General features: G+C 46.6%; 1 protein-coding gene across 1 annotated transcript in view; it reads left to right on the forward strand.

Moving 5' to 3' along the window:
- The window catches only part of adgrg6 (adhesion G protein-coupled receptor G6), a 125,206-nt gene that overhangs the window by 38,522 nt on the left and 68,333 nt on the right, over window positions 1–18,351 (forward strand). The window contains exons 6-8 of the mRNA XM_052013013.1: window positions 3,691–3,765; window positions 5,254–5,313; window positions 7,085–7,141. Of these exons, the coding sequence (XP_051868973.1) occupies window positions 3,691–3,765; window positions 5,254–5,313; window positions 7,085–7,141 (192 nt within the window). The remainder of the gene's footprint in view (window positions 1–3,690; window positions 3,766–5,253; window positions 5,314–7,084; window positions 7,142–18,351) is intronic.

Genomic DNA, 18,351 nt, shown 5'->3' on the forward strand with positions numbered 1-18,351 from the left:
TCAGCTTAATGTCAGTTTTTGTTTGATAACACATTCATGAAATGCTTTAAACATAGAATGTAGAACATAGAACAGTACAGCACAATACAGGCCCTTCGGCCCACAATTGTGCTGATCTTTAAACCTCACCTAAGACTATCTAACCCCTTCCTCCCATATATCCCCCTATTTTAAATTCCTCCATATGCCTATCTAGTAATATGGGGAAAGGCTTAACGTGCTAGGGCTTTATTCACTGGAAAGGAGGAGGATGAGAGGAGACATGATAGAGGTATATAAAATATTGAGAGGAATAGATAGAGTAGACAGTCAGCGCCTCCTTCCCAGGGCACCAATGCTCAAGACGAGAGGTCATGGCTTTAAGGTTATGGGTGGGAGGTTCAGGGGAGATGTCAGGGGGAGGTTTTTCACCCAGAGAGTGGTTGGTGCATGGAATGCACTGCCTAGGGTGGTGGTGGAGGCAGATACATTGGACAGGTTCAAGAGTTTGTTGGATAGGCATATGGAGGAGTGTGAGATAGAGGGATATGCAGGAGGAAAGGGTTAGGTAGTGTGAGGGTGGTTTGATGGACGGCACAACATGGTGGGCTGAAGGGCCTGTCTTGTGCTGATTGGTTCTATGGTTCTTGAATTTAACCAATGTACCTGCCTCCACCACCGCCCCAGGCAGCACATTCCATGCCCCAACCACTCTCTGGGTAAAAAACCTTCTTCTGATATCTCCCTTGAACTTCCCACCCATTACTTTAAAGCCATACCCTCTTGTATTGAGCATTGGTGCCCTGGGAAAGAGGCGCTGGCTGTCTACTCTATCTATTCCTCTCAATATTTTGTACACCTCTATCATGTCTCCTCTCATCCTCCTTCTCTCCAAAGAGTAAAGCCCTAGCTCCCTTAGTCTCTCCTCATAATGCATATTCTCCAAACCAGGCAGCATTATGGTAAATCTCCTCTGCACCCTTTCCAATGCTTCCACATCCTTCATATAATGAGGCGACCAGAACTGGACACAGTACTCTAAGTGTGGTCTAACCAGAGTTTTATAAAGCTGCATCATTACCTCGCAGCTCTTAAACTCGATCCCTCGACTTCTGAATGCTAACATCCCATAAGCTTTAGGACACTATTACCATGCCCAAAGTGAATGTGTAACAATTGTGGTGATTAGACCACAATTATTTAATTGCTAAAACCCACAAATAAATGGAAGTATCATCCAATCTGCAGCTGGGGTGATTGTAACTTTATTGCAACACTGGCAAGGCTGAGCACTTTGGTCAGCTCACTCGATTACTCTGGAGTTGGACCTGTTTCTTGAACAGCTGAGGAGACACTCCAAAGGGCAGCTAAAATACCACCACATTGACATGGGTGTGGAGTCAGACAAGAAGGCTAGCGCACCCCCTCACTTCAACCAGTAAACTTGGCACTGGCCAATTCTGGACCCTCTGAACCTGATCCCCTCTTCCACCCTCAGATGAAGGGGTCTCGGCCTGAAAACGTCGCTTGTCCATTTCCCTCCACAGATGCTGCATGACCTGATAGTAAATGTGGGCTCACTCTTAAGTTTTAAGAATAAATTGGATAGATACATGGATGGGAGAGGTCTGGAGGGTTATGGACTGGGTGCAGGTAAATGGGTCTGGCGGAATAACGTTTTGGCACAGACTAGAAGGGCTGAATGGCCTGTTTTCTGTGCTGTAGTGTTCTATGGTTCTATGTTTCTATTACCAGCTGAGCCTCTCCAGCATATAGTGTGTGTTGCTCCAGATTTCCAGCATCTGCAGTGTCTCCCTCTGTCACTCCCTGACCAGTGACTCAGAGGTCCATCAGACCCAATGCCACTAATCCCCAAAGCTTTCCTATTTCCCATTCCATTCAGAGCCTTGCCCCTTTCCCAACTGAAACTGAGAGAATCGGAGTGGGATCAAGTAACACTGAAATGTTCCAAAGCAAACCATTCAGACGCAACGAGTGTACTCTCCCCAGGAACCTGCTCCCACCAACTTTACCTTGCATATCAAAATGAAAATCAAACAACTGCAGCTGCCGGAAATCTGAAATCTAAACAGAAAATGCTCAACAGGTCAGGCAGCATCTCTGGAGAGAGAAGCAGAGTTAACATTTCAGGTAGAGGACCTCTTGTTCTGACGAGGGGTTTCAGATCCGAAATGTTAGCCCATCGATTCATTCCCTTGTCCCCATGTTTCCCTTTCAGCTTCGGGACTGGTTGTTTCTACTGTTCTACGTGGTAGTAAGTTCCACTTGCATTATTGAACTACCCAACCCAGGGGCTTAACTACCCCTGCCTGACACTTGACTTCTGCTACACTTGCTGACCATTCACAGAACTTCACTGTTGCGATGACCCAAATGATGTTTTTTAAATTTCAAAATAAGATTAAGATCTTTACGATTTCTTTATTGGTCACATGTACTTCGAAACACACAGTGAAATGCACCTTTGCGTAGAGTGTTCTGGGGGCAGCCCGCAAGTGTCGCCGCACTTCCGGCGCCAACATAGCATGCCCCCAACTTCCTGACCCGTACGTCTTTGGAATGTGGGAGGAAACCAGAGCACCCGGAGGAAACCCACACAGACACAGGGAGAATGTCCAAACTCCTTATAGACAGCAGGGAGAATGTCCAAACTCCTTATAGACAGTGGCTGGAATTGAACCCAGGTCGCCGGCGCTGTAATAGTGTTATGCTAACCGCTGCGCTGAAAGAATAAACACGATGTGAAACTCTTTATATTCTTAGTGTCATTTGGTCAATACATTCAGTAGTGTTAACAAAACATTTTTTTTAACATAGCACCATTGGTGCTCATGTAGACCCTGGGGTGATACACCCTTTTGTTGTTTGAGGGGCTTCCCCACCAGACTCAGCCCCTCCCCATCCAGTAGCAAAGGATTCCAGACTGTGGTCCTTCCCCACAGAGCCTTTGCATTGGCTGCCCCGAGCTTCAGTGCATCCCTCATCACGTACTCCTGCAGCCTAGAATGTGCCCGTCGCCAGTACGGACATCTCGTTGTGCTGGAAGACCAACTGATCTTCAGTACAAAGTTATCCTCATGTAAAGGTGAAAGGTTTAGCAGGAACATTAGAGGGAACTTCTTCACTCAAAGAGTGGTGGGAGTGTGGAATGGGCTGCCATCTGATGTGGTAAATGCGGGCTCGCTCTTAACTTTTAAGAGTAAATTGGATAGATACATGGACGAGAGAGGTCTGGAGGGGTATGGGCTGGGGGCAGGTAAATGGGACTAGCAGAATAATGTTTCAGCACAGACTAGAAGGGCCAAATGGCCTGTTTTACTGTGCTGTAGTTTTCTATGGTTCTATGGTTCTAATTTGATAGGATCATTGATGTCCACTGCCTCAGTTTAATGTCTTGTTGAAGAGATGGTGCCTTCAACAACAGAGTTCCCCTGACTATCTGACTGAGTGTCAGATTATACCACATGCTTACAGCTCAGGCGAGAGACACAGTTACCTAGAGGTGAGATTCCTATCACTTTTCTCACGATAGCAAAGCCCTTGATCAATGGTAAAACTGAAAATTCTCAAGCCAGCATTCATTGCAATAGTGTGTGGCTCATGAACCAACGTTAGGTAACTGTATGTAATGATTAACCAGTGCACAATGTAATAATGTATTGTTACCTGCCTGCTCTTCCTTATTACCAGCCACCTCTCCAGCTAACTCCAACACCCTCACCACTAACATGCACACCACTAACAGTGTCGACCCCTCAACTAATGGTAAGAAAAATGCACCTTTTTATTCTGTTTTTATTTTTATATAATTTACTATAATGAGGCAGCTGGTGTGGAGGCTTGGTATAACTACAAATTCCCACCAGCTCCTCTATTGTAATTACAGTGTGAGATATTTACGAGGATATTGCCTTTATGAATAATCTATAGAAGAATTATGTGTCTAAAAATAAGAATGCTTTGTAACTTATTTTACTAAGATATTCTATGATATTAAGAATTTAAGAAAACCATTAGTTTAGCAATAATACATTCTGAAATTTTGGGATGTTACGTTACGCAGATTCTTTATCAAAGATAAGTTGTTCAATTTATTAAATGCATCATATTGGATAGTGTACAGTGAATACAAGAGAGTATTGTCGCCCCAGGCCCCCATCACCCTGCATTTTTCCCCTCCATGCATTCTATCTGCCCATCGCCCACACACCCCTCCCACTGGGACCCCTCCCTCTCTCTGCCCTCCCCACCTCCCTCACCTGATTCCAGGCTCCACCTTCCTCTCCTATCAGGCTCCACCATCCGCAGCCCTCTGTTGCCTCCACCTCTCACCTCCCAGGCTCTGTCGCTATTCCCACCCTCCCCTCCTCCATCTGCCTCTCACCCCTCCTCACCTGGATCCACCCATCACCTACAAGCCCTTGCTCCAACCCTTCCCTCCATCTCTATCTCCCCTGTTTTTCAGTCCATATGAAGGGTCTCAACCCAAAATGTCAACTGCCCATTTTCCTCCACAAATGCTGCCTGACACACTGAGTTCCTCCAGCTCTAGCCTATCCAATCTCTCCCTGTAACTAAAGCCCTCCAATCCAGGCAACACCCTGGTGAATCTCTTCTGCACTCTCTCTAGTGCAACTATGACCTTCCTATAATGTGACAACCAGAACCAGTGTTTTGTAAAGTTGCTACATAACATCCCAATTTTCATATTTTGTGTCCAGACCATACAACTTTCTCACCACCCGATCCACCTGTATTGCCACTTTCAGGGAACTAAGGACCTGAACCCTAAGGTCTCTCTCTGCTCATCAATATTCCTGGGTGCCCTACCATTTACTGTATAAGTGTTCTCCCCAATTTGACTTCCCAAAATGAATCTCCTTGCACTGATTGGGATTAAATTCCATCTGCCAACACTCTGCCCAAGTCATCCTCGTTCCTGAGGCACTACCTAAGGAGAAGCTGCCTCTCTCCACACTCTCTGCAGCAAGGCCAGTGCTATCTCTTTCTGAGATTCTTTTAAGGAGCCAACACAAGCACTATGGGCTCAATGGTCTCCCTGCTGCAGTGAGCATCAGGCAAGAAGAACAGCCAAATTTAGGGAATCTCTTTACTACATCATGTCATCTCCTGAGATTTCTCAGGTAGCTCTCCGAGAGAGGTTCTCCCCTTCGGAGGATTAGTGAGAAGTATTCAGACCATTTTGTTTATCAATTGTGTGATCAGTATCTCGCATTTGATTACATCACAAAGGCACAAATGCTCCGCTCACGGAAGTCACCACACACGGATCCAGAGAGACCACAGATTTGAGTAAGTCACTGGATGTTTGATCCAATAATGTCTTTGTAGATAGGAGGGGGTACATGTCTGTCATTGAGGAGGGCTGTGACTTGGGTTTGTATTGCAACTTTCCTGACCAATGGAGCATGTGTTTCTTCAGCCAATAAAGCATCTTAGAGTGCAGTCACTGCTGTTATTAGAAAACCTGGCAGCAAGTCCCCACGGTGAATGATTTTGGAAAGAAGATGTTGGAGGTTGCCTCTAATGGAGCTTTTTAGACTGAGTCAATTGGTAGCTACCTCTCTCAAAGGGAGGATGATGGGTTAAAAGAGGAAGAGGCTCCTTGGCAGTGGAACATTGGTGACAATTCAGTCTGGATGAAAAACACGACGACGCTGGAGGAACTCAGCAGGCCAGGCAGCATCCGTGGAGAAAAGCAGGCGGTCAACGTTTCGGGTCAGGAACCTTCTTCAGGACTGAAGATAGGAAAAGGGGAAGCCCAATGTATAAGAGGGAAAAGCAGAGCAGTGATAGGTGGACAAAAGAGGGGAGGTAGAGTGGGCGCAAGGTGGTGATAGGTAGATGCAGTTGCAGGGGACGAAGGGAGAGCAGATCCGCCGGGGGGTGGGTAAAAGCTAAGAAGAGAGGGGAAAAAAGAAGGCTAGGAAAGGGAAGAAGAAACATGGTGGGTGTGGGGAAGGGGGGTGGAGATTACTTAAAGTGGGAGAATTCAATGTCCATGACGTTAGGCTGCAAGGTTCCAAGACGGAAAATGAGGTGCTGTTCCTCCAGTTTGCGCTTGGACTTCTCCCAACAGTGGAGGAGGCCGAGGACTGACATATCAGTGATAGTGTCGGACGGGGAGTTGAAGTGACCGGCAACGGGGAAATGCAGATCGCGGTTACGGACGGAGCGTAGGTGGTCTGCGAAATGGTCACCTCGTCTGCGTTTGGTGTCACCAATGTAGAGGAGGTCACACTTGGAGCACCAAATGCAGTAGATGATATTAGGGGAGGTGCAGGTAAATCTCTGCCTCACCTGAAAGGACTGTTTGGGTCCCCGGATGGAGGTGGTGTAGGGGCAGGTGTTGCATCTATGGTGGGGGCAGTGGAAAGTTCCCGGGGCAGGACCGAGATGGGTGGGGTGGGAGGATTGAACTAGGGAGTCACAGAGAGAGCGGTCCCTGCCAAAGGCAGAAAGGGGTGGGGAGGGGAAGATGTGCTTGGTGGAGGGGTCCCGTTGGAGGTGGCAGAAGTGGCGGAGAATGATGTGTTGGATATGTAGGCTGGTGGGATGAAATGTGAGGACAAGGGGGACCCTATCCCTGTTGGGTCTGGGAGGGGTGGGGGTGAGAGTGGAGGTGCGGGAAATGGCAGAGATGTGGGTGCAAGCTCTCTTGACCACAAGTCGGGGTGGAGCCCCCGTTTGTAAAGAAGTTGGACATCTTGGATTCCTTACAAGCCTGATATTAGACCCGAGTGGATCCACAGTGTACCAGACTACTGTTAGAGACTGACCATACCGTCTGCCTTATTACTGAGATCTGCTGGATTGGTGGAGAATATTCCTGCTTAGTTCCAATAAGCAGCATATCTTAGCCAGACAGGTTACTGAAAAGATTACAGATGGATGCCTGTAGCAGGCTATACTCCAGCAGTAAAGCTCCACTCATTGGGAGTTCCATTGCTTTTCCTCTGGGAGTGGAACACACACCGATGTTGGGCCACTCATACTGACATCTTGGGGAACAAGTTTCCGCGCTGACTGAGTGTGTAACTTTTGTTCTTTTTGCGTTGATCAGGGCAGCGAAACAACACAGTCTCCCAAAACACAACTTGTAATTGCTCAAACAGTGAAGGTAGGGAGGAGGTGACTGAAATGCTCTTCGCTAGCGTGGGTGTAGGTGCTGGATTACTAACGTTGCCATGTCAGTGAGGCTACTAACCCATTGAAAGCTTTGGAGATGGCAAGGTCATGATTTATCCTCTAAAAGAGTGCAAACACACTTATTTAGACAGGCAATGCTACCTAACTACAAAATATTGCACATTGTTATGACATAGGGTCCCTCCAAAAAAAAAATGTGTTGTCACTTGTGGCCAACAGGTTGGAAACTGTGTACCTTATCTCCCATTCTAAACCACAAGAACTTATAAAATAATTTCCAGTTTCCAGGAAATATTGCCTCTTTAAGCAGGCTGGATTTGACCTGTAAAAAAAAATATCATCTCTTAGTCTAGAAACGCTGGTGCTTGTGTGGGTGAGATCTGAGAATGAGTGGTGATGGTGGTAGGATGGTGTGCTGTAGGTGTGGTGGAGATACCATCTTACATCGTGGCAGCGGTTTTTCTGGGTGGGTTATCTGCCGTGGGCCAGATACTTCTGAAGTTCCTTAAAGAGGACGACAAGGAACAGTGACCCGATCGCGCCCTCAACCCCTCACCCTCCCCAGTTGGTGTTCATCGAGCATCTTGCAGCAATGTATAATAGTGACCCATCACAGGGGGCATGGATGTGGGCGTGAGGAAAAACCAGCAGGGGGATCCTATTGAAATTAGGAGGGGTGGCCTTCTACACATGTTCACAATAGGAATCTGTTTAAGATGGGCCACGAAAAAGAGTGTTCGGTTTAAATTCCTGCGCTTTGTTGCACTTCTCTGTCACCTGACCAATGGAACAGCTTAAAATCACATTTCCATAAGATTAGGCCATTCGGCCCATCGAGTCTGCTCCGCCATTCAATCGTGGCTGGTTTTGTCAACCCCATTCTGCTGCCTTCTCCCCATAGCCCTTCATCCCCTTTACCAATCAAGAACCTATCAATCTCTGCCTTAACTACCCCCAATGACTTGGTCTCCATAGCCCTCTGTGGTAACAAATTCCTGTGAGTGCATTGGCTGGTGTCGAGACCATCGTAGTCAGTACACGGTCAGGGAGCTTAGTCCCAGAAGGTATTGGATGTCTTTTGCAGGTTCCGTCTCTCTCCACTCTCAGTCCTGACGCAGGGTCCCAACCCCAAATGTTGACCGTCCTTCTACCTCCACAGATACGGCTTGCCTGACTGGTTGAGCTGTGCCAAAACAAACACTTGCTCAACATCGGCAAAACAAACAAGCTGAGGGTTGACCTCAGGATGGGGAAGGAGGGGCGAACATGCGCCGTTCTACACCGGGGGATCGGCGGTGGAGAGAGTCAGCAGCTTTAAATTCCTGGGCATTAACATATCGGATGACCTGTCCTGGGCCCAGCACACAGATACAATCACAAGGAAAGTGCGCCAGCGTCTTTACTTCCCTAGGAGGTTAAGGAAGTTCAGCTTGTCACCAAACACTCTAACAAACTTCTACTGTTGAAAGCATCCTGACTGGTTGCATCATGGTCTGGTACAGCAATTCAAATGCGCAGGAACGTAAGAAGCTGCAGATAGTAATGGACTCAGCCCAATACATCACGGGCACATCCCTCCCCACCATCGGTGGTATCTACATGAGGTGCTGCCTCAAGAAGGCAACATCTGTCATCAAAGATCCCCACCATCCGGGCCATGCTATCTTCTCGCAGCTACCATCGGGCAGGAGGTACCGAAGCCTGAAGTCCCACACCACCAGGTTCAAGAACAGCTACTTCCCTTCAACCATTCATTTCTTGAACCAACCTGCACAACCCTAATCACCACCTCAGTACACTATGACCACTTTGACATTCTGCACTAAAATGGACTTTGTTCTTTGTTCCAATTGTGTTCTTTCTTGTGTTTAATTTGTTTTTCTTGTGAATGCTGCTTATCTGATGCTCTGTGCCTGTGATGCTGCTGCAAGTAAGTTTTTCATTGCACCTGTGCACACATGGACTTGTGCATCTGACAATAAACTCGACTTTGACTTTGACCCGCTGAGTTCCTCCAGCAGTTTGTTATTTTTGCTGCAGGTTCCATCCTCTGCAGTGTCTCGTGTCTCCAGCAAACTCCCCTGCTCTTCTTCCACATTGCAGTGGGATGCTTCATGTCCACCTCAGACAGGTAGACCTTGTTTTACCCTCAGTGTCCAAGAAGTGCTGCTGTTGCTAGGTTTCTGTGTCAGCTCAAGTCGAGTTAATGTCGAGTTATGGTGAGGTACAGGTACAATGAAAAGCTTGCTTGCGGCAGCATCACAGGCACGTAGATTCAGAGAACATTGCACAGAATATAAGTTATACATAAATTATACAAGACAATGATGAAAAATATGTCAGTGCAAACCAAGACATTAGTGCAAAATGACGCACAGAGACAAGTCCATGGCAGTGCAAGAGGTGGTCCGTAGTATTCTGTTACTGAGGTAGGGTTAGGGTTGTGCAGGTCGGTTCAAGAACCTGATGGTTGTAGGAAAGTCGCTGTTCCTGAAGGGGTGGGTGTGGGACTTCAGGCTTCTGTACCTCCTGCCCGACAGTAGCAGGGAGAAGAGGGCATGACCCGGATGGTAGTGGTCCTTAATGATAGATGCTGCTCTCTGTAGATGCTGTCAGTGGTGGGGAGGGCCATGCCTGTGATGAACTGGGCTGTGTTCACTACCCCCTGCAACCGCTTGCATTCCTGTGCATTGGAATTGCCGTACCAGGCTGCAATGCAACCAGTCAGGATACTTTCAACCGTATGCCTGTAGGAGTTTTTTGGAGTATTTGGTGACGAGCTGAATCTTGTTAAGCTTCTAAGAAAGTAGAGATGTTGGCACGCATTATTTATGGTTGCATCTTTGAAGTCAAGTCTCTTCCTCACACATGAGTTGACAGTGAATAAATGAGGTTTTACATAATGTGATGGCCCAACCAAGAGAATGTCCTGTGGAACTTCAGCCCATGGGGTTATCCTTTCCCGCCATGACCAAGAAAGTGCACTAGCTTCTCTACCTCCTCAGGAGGCTAAATAAATTCGGCATGTTCCCATTGACCCTCATAAATTTTTATCGATGCACCACAGAAAGCATTCTATCCCAATGCATCACGGCTTGGTACGGCAACTGCTCTGCCCAGGACTGCAAGAAACTGCAGAGAGTTGTGGACACAGCTCAGCACGTCATGAAAACCAGCCTCCCCTCCATTGACTCTGTCTGCACTTCTCGCTGCCTCAGTGAAGCAGCCAGCATAATCAAAGACCCCTCCCACCCCGGGCATTCTCTCTTCTCCTTCCTTCCATTGGGCAGAAGATACAAAAGCCTGAAAGCACGTACCACCAGGCTCAAGGACAGCTTCTACCCCAATGTTACAAGACCCTTGAACAGTTCCCTTTTACGATAAGATGGACTCTTGACCTTATTATGACCTTGCACCTTATTGTCTGCCTGCACTGCACTTTCTCTGTAACTGTAACACGTTATTCTGCATTCTGTTATTGTTTTCCTTTGTACTACCTCAATGCACTGTTGTAATGAAATGATCTGTATAGATGGCATGCAAAACAAAGTTTTTCACTGTGCCTCTGTACGTGACAATCAATTTACCAATTTCTGTTAAACCTCCTCTGCCGCTTCTCTGAACTGGTTGGTTACCATGTCATTACCTGCCTTATAGATTGGGAGGGGGTGAAGTTAGCCTTCATTGGCCCTGTAAGGTACACCAAGGTATTGCTAAGATTCAGATGTGAAGGGGAGTGTGGTGAATTAATGATCGATTTTCCCACTAACAGCTGGAAGTTTTAACGAACCAGATTTGCAGAGGTTCCAGGTTCTGCCAAATGATTTCTGGCAAGGGTCGACTTCGCATATGGAGCAGAGATCAGGGAGGTTCAGAAACCCATTGGGGATCATCTCCACACCACTGAGGTTCCCACTGAGACCCAGACCCAGCACTTTGAAACCAATGTTCCCAAACGTGCACAGTGCTTCGGTCGTCTTCACCAAGACCGTTACCAAGAACTCACGTGTTACTAAGGATTCAAAGGATTTGGAAGTGGCAGCCAATAGCATTGGTGCGAAGAAACATCTTCCTCCAAGTTTCTTTCCCAATATTGCTGGAGGTAACAATATGACTGATCAGGATGCCAACATCTCTGGATTGACTTCTGAATTCCTCATCAGGTTAAAAAAACTGGGGAGGCATTTCTGGGACTTGAAGCTTGCTGACAAGAATTCAACAGGTAATGTTACAGGGGACAGTTTTGAGATGACACCTCTCACTTTTGATAGCCATGAGTCACTGGCCGAACTTGGATCTGATGCTGGGGTGGAAACATTGAGCTTGAAGCCGAGTATTTCTTCTATATTATCACCTAACCATCGCAGTTCTGGCCAAAGGTCATCTGATGGGTTAAACATATTGGAGATACAACCACAAACGCCCTTTCTGGTGTTGTACCAACCAATTAATCCCACTCCAACAGGGTTTCTACATGAAGTAAGCACGGGCAGTATTGTATCTCATGAGCATGTCCTACATAGCTCACTCTGGACACTCACCAATGATATGAATCAATTGGGAAACCCATTGAACCTTCTAGGAGATCAGTTCGTCACAGAGACTTCAGCATCTCTCCAGGGCAATATTGAATGCTCTATAGATGCCCATGGACCCAAGTTCTGCACTGACCATTCTAATACCAAGTCTTCTAGCACTGCCTCACCAGAGGACAATAGTCCCTTGACCAGTTGGCCAAGTTCATTGCTTGATCCGGGCCAAGTTGGTTCCATCATCTCAAGCCTGCCTTTTGAAAGGGACAACACCAGCTTTAATGACACCCAACTAAGACCAGTGATAGAGTTGATCCACCTAGCAAACACGGGCAAAGACTCTATGCCATCAACACAAAGGCTGCTCATTAGCACTGAACAGATAACAAATCAATTAAGGCAATCTCAAGGGGTTACACTGCATCCACGGCAGTTTTTGGCTAGAAGCCAAATAGATGGCACTTCTAGTTTGGAGAACGATGTGGACAAGAGCTCTTCCACCACATCAGCTGGGCTGCACATCAAAATGGACCATCCTGATGGTTTGGAGTTTGTTTCTACAACCTCAATAATGTCAGATATGGTAAATATTTCTCCAATTCCAGATAATTTCTTGGACGTTTCTCTGAGATCTTCTAACTCTGAATTCAGTGCAGGTCTCACTCAATTGCAGGCCAACACAGGGAAATTGTCACTGGGATCTCCTGAATCCAGTGTCCATTTCTCCTTTTCACCGACAGTGCAGTCAGCCAATGCCAGCACCGTGGAGTTGCAGCCAGGTTCAGGAACAAGTGTCCCACTGAGTCGAGTGTCAGTCGCAACAAGAGTCCTGGAATCACTGCTGGAAAATGCTTCACCAGTTGAGGACAGTCAGTGGAGATCGTCTGGGAGAGAGGCCAGAACTTCCCTCCTTCCTGTCAGCAAGACGTTTACAGAGAAAGGCTGCAGCCAGGTCCCACTGATTGGTGTCACACTGCATAACACACGAAGCCAGCTACCTGCACCTGTCGTGACAGAAAACAAATGGGCGATAACGACGATCAAAGCTACAGGATCATTGACCAAAAACACATGGGTTTCCCAAGTAGCCTTGTACACCTCATTCATCTTACCCTCTGGTGCTCCATATTTGGAGAACGGATCCTTAACCACCGACATTCCACATCCAGGGAACGGATCCTTACCCACTGACATTCCACATCCAGACAACGGATCCTTAACCACCGACATTTCACATCCAGGCAACGGATCCTTACCCACTGACATTCCACATCCAGAGAACGGATCCTTACCCACCGACATTCCACATCCAGGATTTGGATCCTTAACCACCGACATTCCATATCCAGGGAACGGATCCTTAACCACCGACATTCCACATCCAGAGAACGGATCAACCACCGACATTCCACATCCAGGATTTGGATCCTTAACCGCCGACATTCCATATCCAGGGAACGGATCCTTAACCACCGACATTCCACATCCAGAGAACGGATCAACCACCGACATTCCACATCCAGGATTTGGATCCTTAACCGCCGACATTCCATATCCAGGGAACGGATCCTTAACCACCGACATTCCACATCCAGAGAATGGATCAACCACCGACATTCCATATCCAGGGAACGGATCCTTACCCACTGACGTTCCACATCCAGGGAACGGATCCTTAACCACCGACATTCCACATCCAGAGAACGGATCCTTACCCACCGACATTCCACATCCAGGATTTGGATCCTTAACCGCCGACATTCCATATCCAGGGAACGGATCCTTAACCACCGACATTCCACATCCAGAGAACGGATCAACCACTGACATTCCACATCCAGGGAAGGGATCCTTAACCACCGACATTCCACATCCAGAGAACGGATCAACCACCGACATTCCACATCCAGGAAACGGATCCTTACCCACTGACGTTCCACATCCAGGTAATGGATCCTTAACCACTGACACTCCACATTCAGAGATGGACACTTTAACCTTTGACACTCTTCAAAGGAAGAATGACTCCAATGGTCTTCATCCGAGGAATGATTCCTCAGCAGTGGAGAGTAGCCTCAAGTCTTCACTGGAGGCTTCAGTTGCAAATGTTTGGAGCTCACAGACTGTACCGTTGAACCAGAGGCCAGAGGTGACAGTCTTGTTCCAGTCCTTGGATGTCGATCAAAGCATAAGAAGTGAAAACACAACTTTGCTTCATCCTGACCGTCTTTCCAAATTGGATCAAATTCCAACCCTGACACTGAATTCATCCCATGGATATACAAATGGGATTGACTTCCCTAGCGTTTCACTGACAGTTCCAGGACCATTCCAGGAAAATTCGGGTGTTTTCCAAGCAAATCACTCAGGTGTGATTACTGGTTCTTACTCCCAAGAGAACTTCATGATCTCGGCTACACGAAGGGAAATGGAAGCTCAAATGGAGCTTCAGATGACCTGGTTGGCTTTATCTCTGGATAGAACAGACAGCCTTCTGGAGGAGGAGTCCAGGAGTCCTGCCTCACTTGAAAGCTCAAAAGGTCAGCAGGTGATGACTCTGCTACCAGTAGATTTGGGAGCTCCATTGCCGTCTCTCAGTACACATACCCCATTGCTATCAAAAGACCCCCAACTTGTGCGATCCAGTGGTATTTTTACAAGGACAGAGCCTGAACTCACACTGGCCAGTAGATCAGTGCAATCATCAAATGATACCCTAATTTTAAACTCTGCTTCAACAATCCAAAAGCATGTAAGGACATTGGATCACCACACATCAGAATTTTATGTCAGGGAGACACACACTTATAATCTGGGACTGCAATCTTTCCCACTCGGTGAAGGGATATCAGGAATGTTCTCTGCAACGTCCATGGGAGCTCAGATGAGTGCTGGATCTCAAGAGGCAATACTGGTGCCTACATTGCCAATGGATTTTACTGTGGTTCCTTCCATGAGTAAATTGGCCTGGGAAATTGGGACGAACGCAGAGACCAACAAACAACTGCTGAAAAGCTCTCAGACCTCCACACACCTACCAAGGTTTCAGTCCAGCTCTTCATCAGCTATAGTTACATCACCTCCAGTTCTTCCCCTTGATGTTCCTGGATTCGGTGTGACCTTCAACTCAGGCCTGGACAGCAGAGAACCATCTGTCACCTTTGACCAAGCCTCTTTGCACTGTCTGTGTGAGGCCGTAGTTGACAAGAGCTGCTTGTGTGGAATGTTGATTGCCAACCGTATGTCTTCAGAAAATCCGTAGTATTAGCTAGTAATAAAAATGTCACCAAAAATCATTGCCGGTAGCTAGCCCACTGGTGTTGGTAGTGGTTTGGACTGAATGTGTAGATTTAGCAGAATGCAGGGTGTATGATTGTTTCGATAAGGCTCAGCAGTTGGTAAAAACAACCTCACTTGCAAAACTCAACAAGTAGTTTTAGCAGTGTTGATTAAATCATATTCTTGTTATGTGTTCAGGTAAACATATGCAAGAATTCATTTCCGTTTAAGGGACAGGGATCAGAGGAGAAATGTTACACTTCTCCATAAAACCTAAGCTTCTGGTGAATAAAAATGCTTCTGCACTTTCTAAGCCACAGTAGCAAAATTCCTCTTTTAATGTCTGTTTGAAATCCACACAGTCCATCAGTTTTTGGAAGTTGCATTGCTAACAGTAAGAGTAACCAATGTTTTCATTGGAGGAGGAACTACATTGCACTGGCTGTAACCATGGCTATTTTGAACCATAAGCCTGGGGGAGGTGTGACAGGTTCCACCTGAGGAGCAGATAACTTCTGCATACTTTTGCTTGACCGTAACTATAGATTGTTACCAGTTGACCAACTGAACACTGAGAGTGGGACCTTTCCAGAAGAGAGGAAAGCCCAGGTTTGGTGTGGATGCTGGGGTTTTGCACTGAATGTGTGGACTTTGTGGAGGACATGACCAATTGCTTCAATGAACCTTTGCAGTTGATCATGTCCACACACATTAGATAGTTAGTTACTTAGCATAATAATTAACCATTTGAATCCACCAGGTGTAGTTTGATTCTAGAAAAGTAGTAAACCCACTCTGATTTGAGTTGAACGATTGAGGAACTATAACTAATAAAGATTCCGAGGGGGAATATTGCAGAGAAATTTTGCAGCAAGTAATGGTGCAATACCTTGCAGCAACCAGGATCTACTGCTGTCTGCTCAAGGACTAATGTTGTGTCTGTCTGCATTTGTTTTTTGCTGCAAAATGACTTTGTTCTCTCTTCTCCAGGAAAATACCATCGACTAACACACCCCTCTGATCATAACTAACACAGCACTCAGTAGCAATGAAGAAGGTGCCACCTGGTGTCGAGTGTGCAGTCTGTCATCTCCCACCAATTCATTACTCACATCTGGAGCAGACTCTTTTACAACGGCCCAGATGTTTCTGAGTGGGTCAGGCAGTTAATATCTAACCAATATTATTCCAATGTCTGGGTTTGAAGTGAGCGCTATTCCTCGCAATCTCTGAACCTGCTCTAAGAGGACATTCAGTGAAGTCTGCACACTCAATGCATAAATAACACATTACTAATGTGACCAGTTATGAGTATTACCAAACCGTGTAAGAGTCAGAACACACAGTATATTTGCAAGCTTTGATCTAGCGTGAACTACGACACGGCAGATCAAGGTCATTAATATTTTTTACATCTTTTGTCTCACAAAGGGAAACATTTTTAGCTTAACCTTTCATCTGTTTGTCCTTCTGCACCTTGTAATCTCTCCTCAGCTCCTGGTTACTGAAGGTCCTTCAGGAGAGGAAACCTGCATCCTTACCTGGTTGGGTCCAGGAATTACCAGACCCACCGCAATGCGTTTGCCTCTGAAATGGGTCAAGAAGACACTCAGTTTCGGGTGGGGAGGGAAGCGGATTACGAATGGGTGGAAAAAGCTGGTCAGACCTTGTGAATGCAGGGAGAGCCATGTGCAGACTTGTTCTGGCTGCACTCTGAATGCCCCATGATGTACCTTCACGTTGAGAGCAATTGACCCAGTGGCAAAACTGCCCCATCCATCTCAACAAATGCATTGGATATAGTTCCCTTTCTTTCCTTGGGGGAGACACTAAGGTGAATCCATTGTCAACATCTCACACTGACATCATCAGTTCTAGATTCATAGAGTTATACAGCATAGAAACAGACCCTTCAGCCCAACTCGTCCAAGATGCCCATCTAAGCCTATCCCATTTGCCTGCATTTGGCCCATATCCCTCCAAACCTTACCTATCCATGTACCTGTTCAATTGTCTTTTAAATGTAGTAATTGTACCCATCTCTTGCGCCTCCTCTGGCAGCTCGTTCCACGTACCCACCACCCTCTGTGTGAAAAAGTTGCCCCTCAGGTCCCCGTTAAATCTTTCCCCTTTCACATTAAATTGGTTTCCCTTTCCCCTTTCACATTAAATTGGTAAATTCACATTGGTCTCACTAGTTTTAGACTCCCTTTGGAAAAAGAGTAAGCATGTCTTCAGATAGTCTGTGACTAGCTACCCCCTGTCTATGCCCCTTATGACCTCTGTGTGGTCATTCCTCAGCCTCCTTCGCTCCAGGAGAAACAACCCAGCCTATCCGATTACTCCTGATAACTCAAGCCTTCTAGTCTGGGCAACCTTCCTGTGGATCTTTACTGCATCCTCTCTAGTTTAATCACACCCCTCTCCCAAGAGAAGTCAACATAACGTCTCCATGTACAAATACAGAGTGTTGTTATACAGTTCCGTGTCGACAATGGAGTAAGAACTGACAATGGTGCAGAGAAGATTTACGAGGATGCTGCCAGGACTCAAGGGCCTGAATTATAGGGAGAGGTTGGACAGGCTAGGACTAGATTCATTGGAGTGTAGGAGACTGAAGGGTGATCTTATAGAGGTGTATAAAATCATGAGGAGCATAGATAGGGTGAATGCACACAGTCTTTTTCCCAGGGTTGGGGAATCAAGAACTGGAGGACATCGGTTTAAGGTGAGAGGGAAGAGATTTAATAGGGACCTGAGGGGCAACTTCTTTACACAGAAAGTGGTGGGTATGTGGAACGAGCTGCCAGAGGAAGTAGTTGAAACAGGTACAACAACAGCATTCAAAATACACTTGGAAAGGTACGTACATGGATAGGAAAGGTTTGAGGGGATATTGTCCAAATATGGACAAAAGGGACCAACTGAGATCAGCATCTTGCTCAGCATGGACGAGGGATATTGATAGGATGCAGAGCTGGGCTGACAAGTGGCAGATGGAGTTCAATCCAGAGAAGTGTGAGGTGGTACACTTTGGAAGGACAAACTCCAAGGTAGAGTACAAGGTAAATGGCAGGATTCTGCGCAGTGTAAAGGAGCAGAGGGATCTGGGGATTCATACCCACAGATCACTGAAAGTTGCCTCACAGGTGGATAGGGTAGTTAAGAAAGCTTACGGGATGTTAGCTTTCATAAGTCGTGGGATCGAGTTTAACAGCCGCAAAGTAATGATGCAGCTTTACAAAACTCTGGTTAGGCTACAGAGTACTGTGTCCAGTTCTGGTCACCTCATTATAGGAAGGATGTGGAGGCGTTGGAAAGGGTGCAGAGGAGATTTACCACGATGCTGCCTGGATTAGAGAGTATGGAT

The sequence above is a fragment of the Pristis pectinata genome, chromosome 3, assembly GCF_009764475.1.
Source record: "Pristis pectinata isolate sPriPec2 chromosome 3, sPriPec2.1.pri, whole genome shotgun sequence".
Taxonomy (NCBI): domain Eukaryota; kingdom Metazoa; phylum Chordata; class Chondrichthyes; order Rhinopristiformes; family Pristidae; genus Pristis; species Pristis pectinata.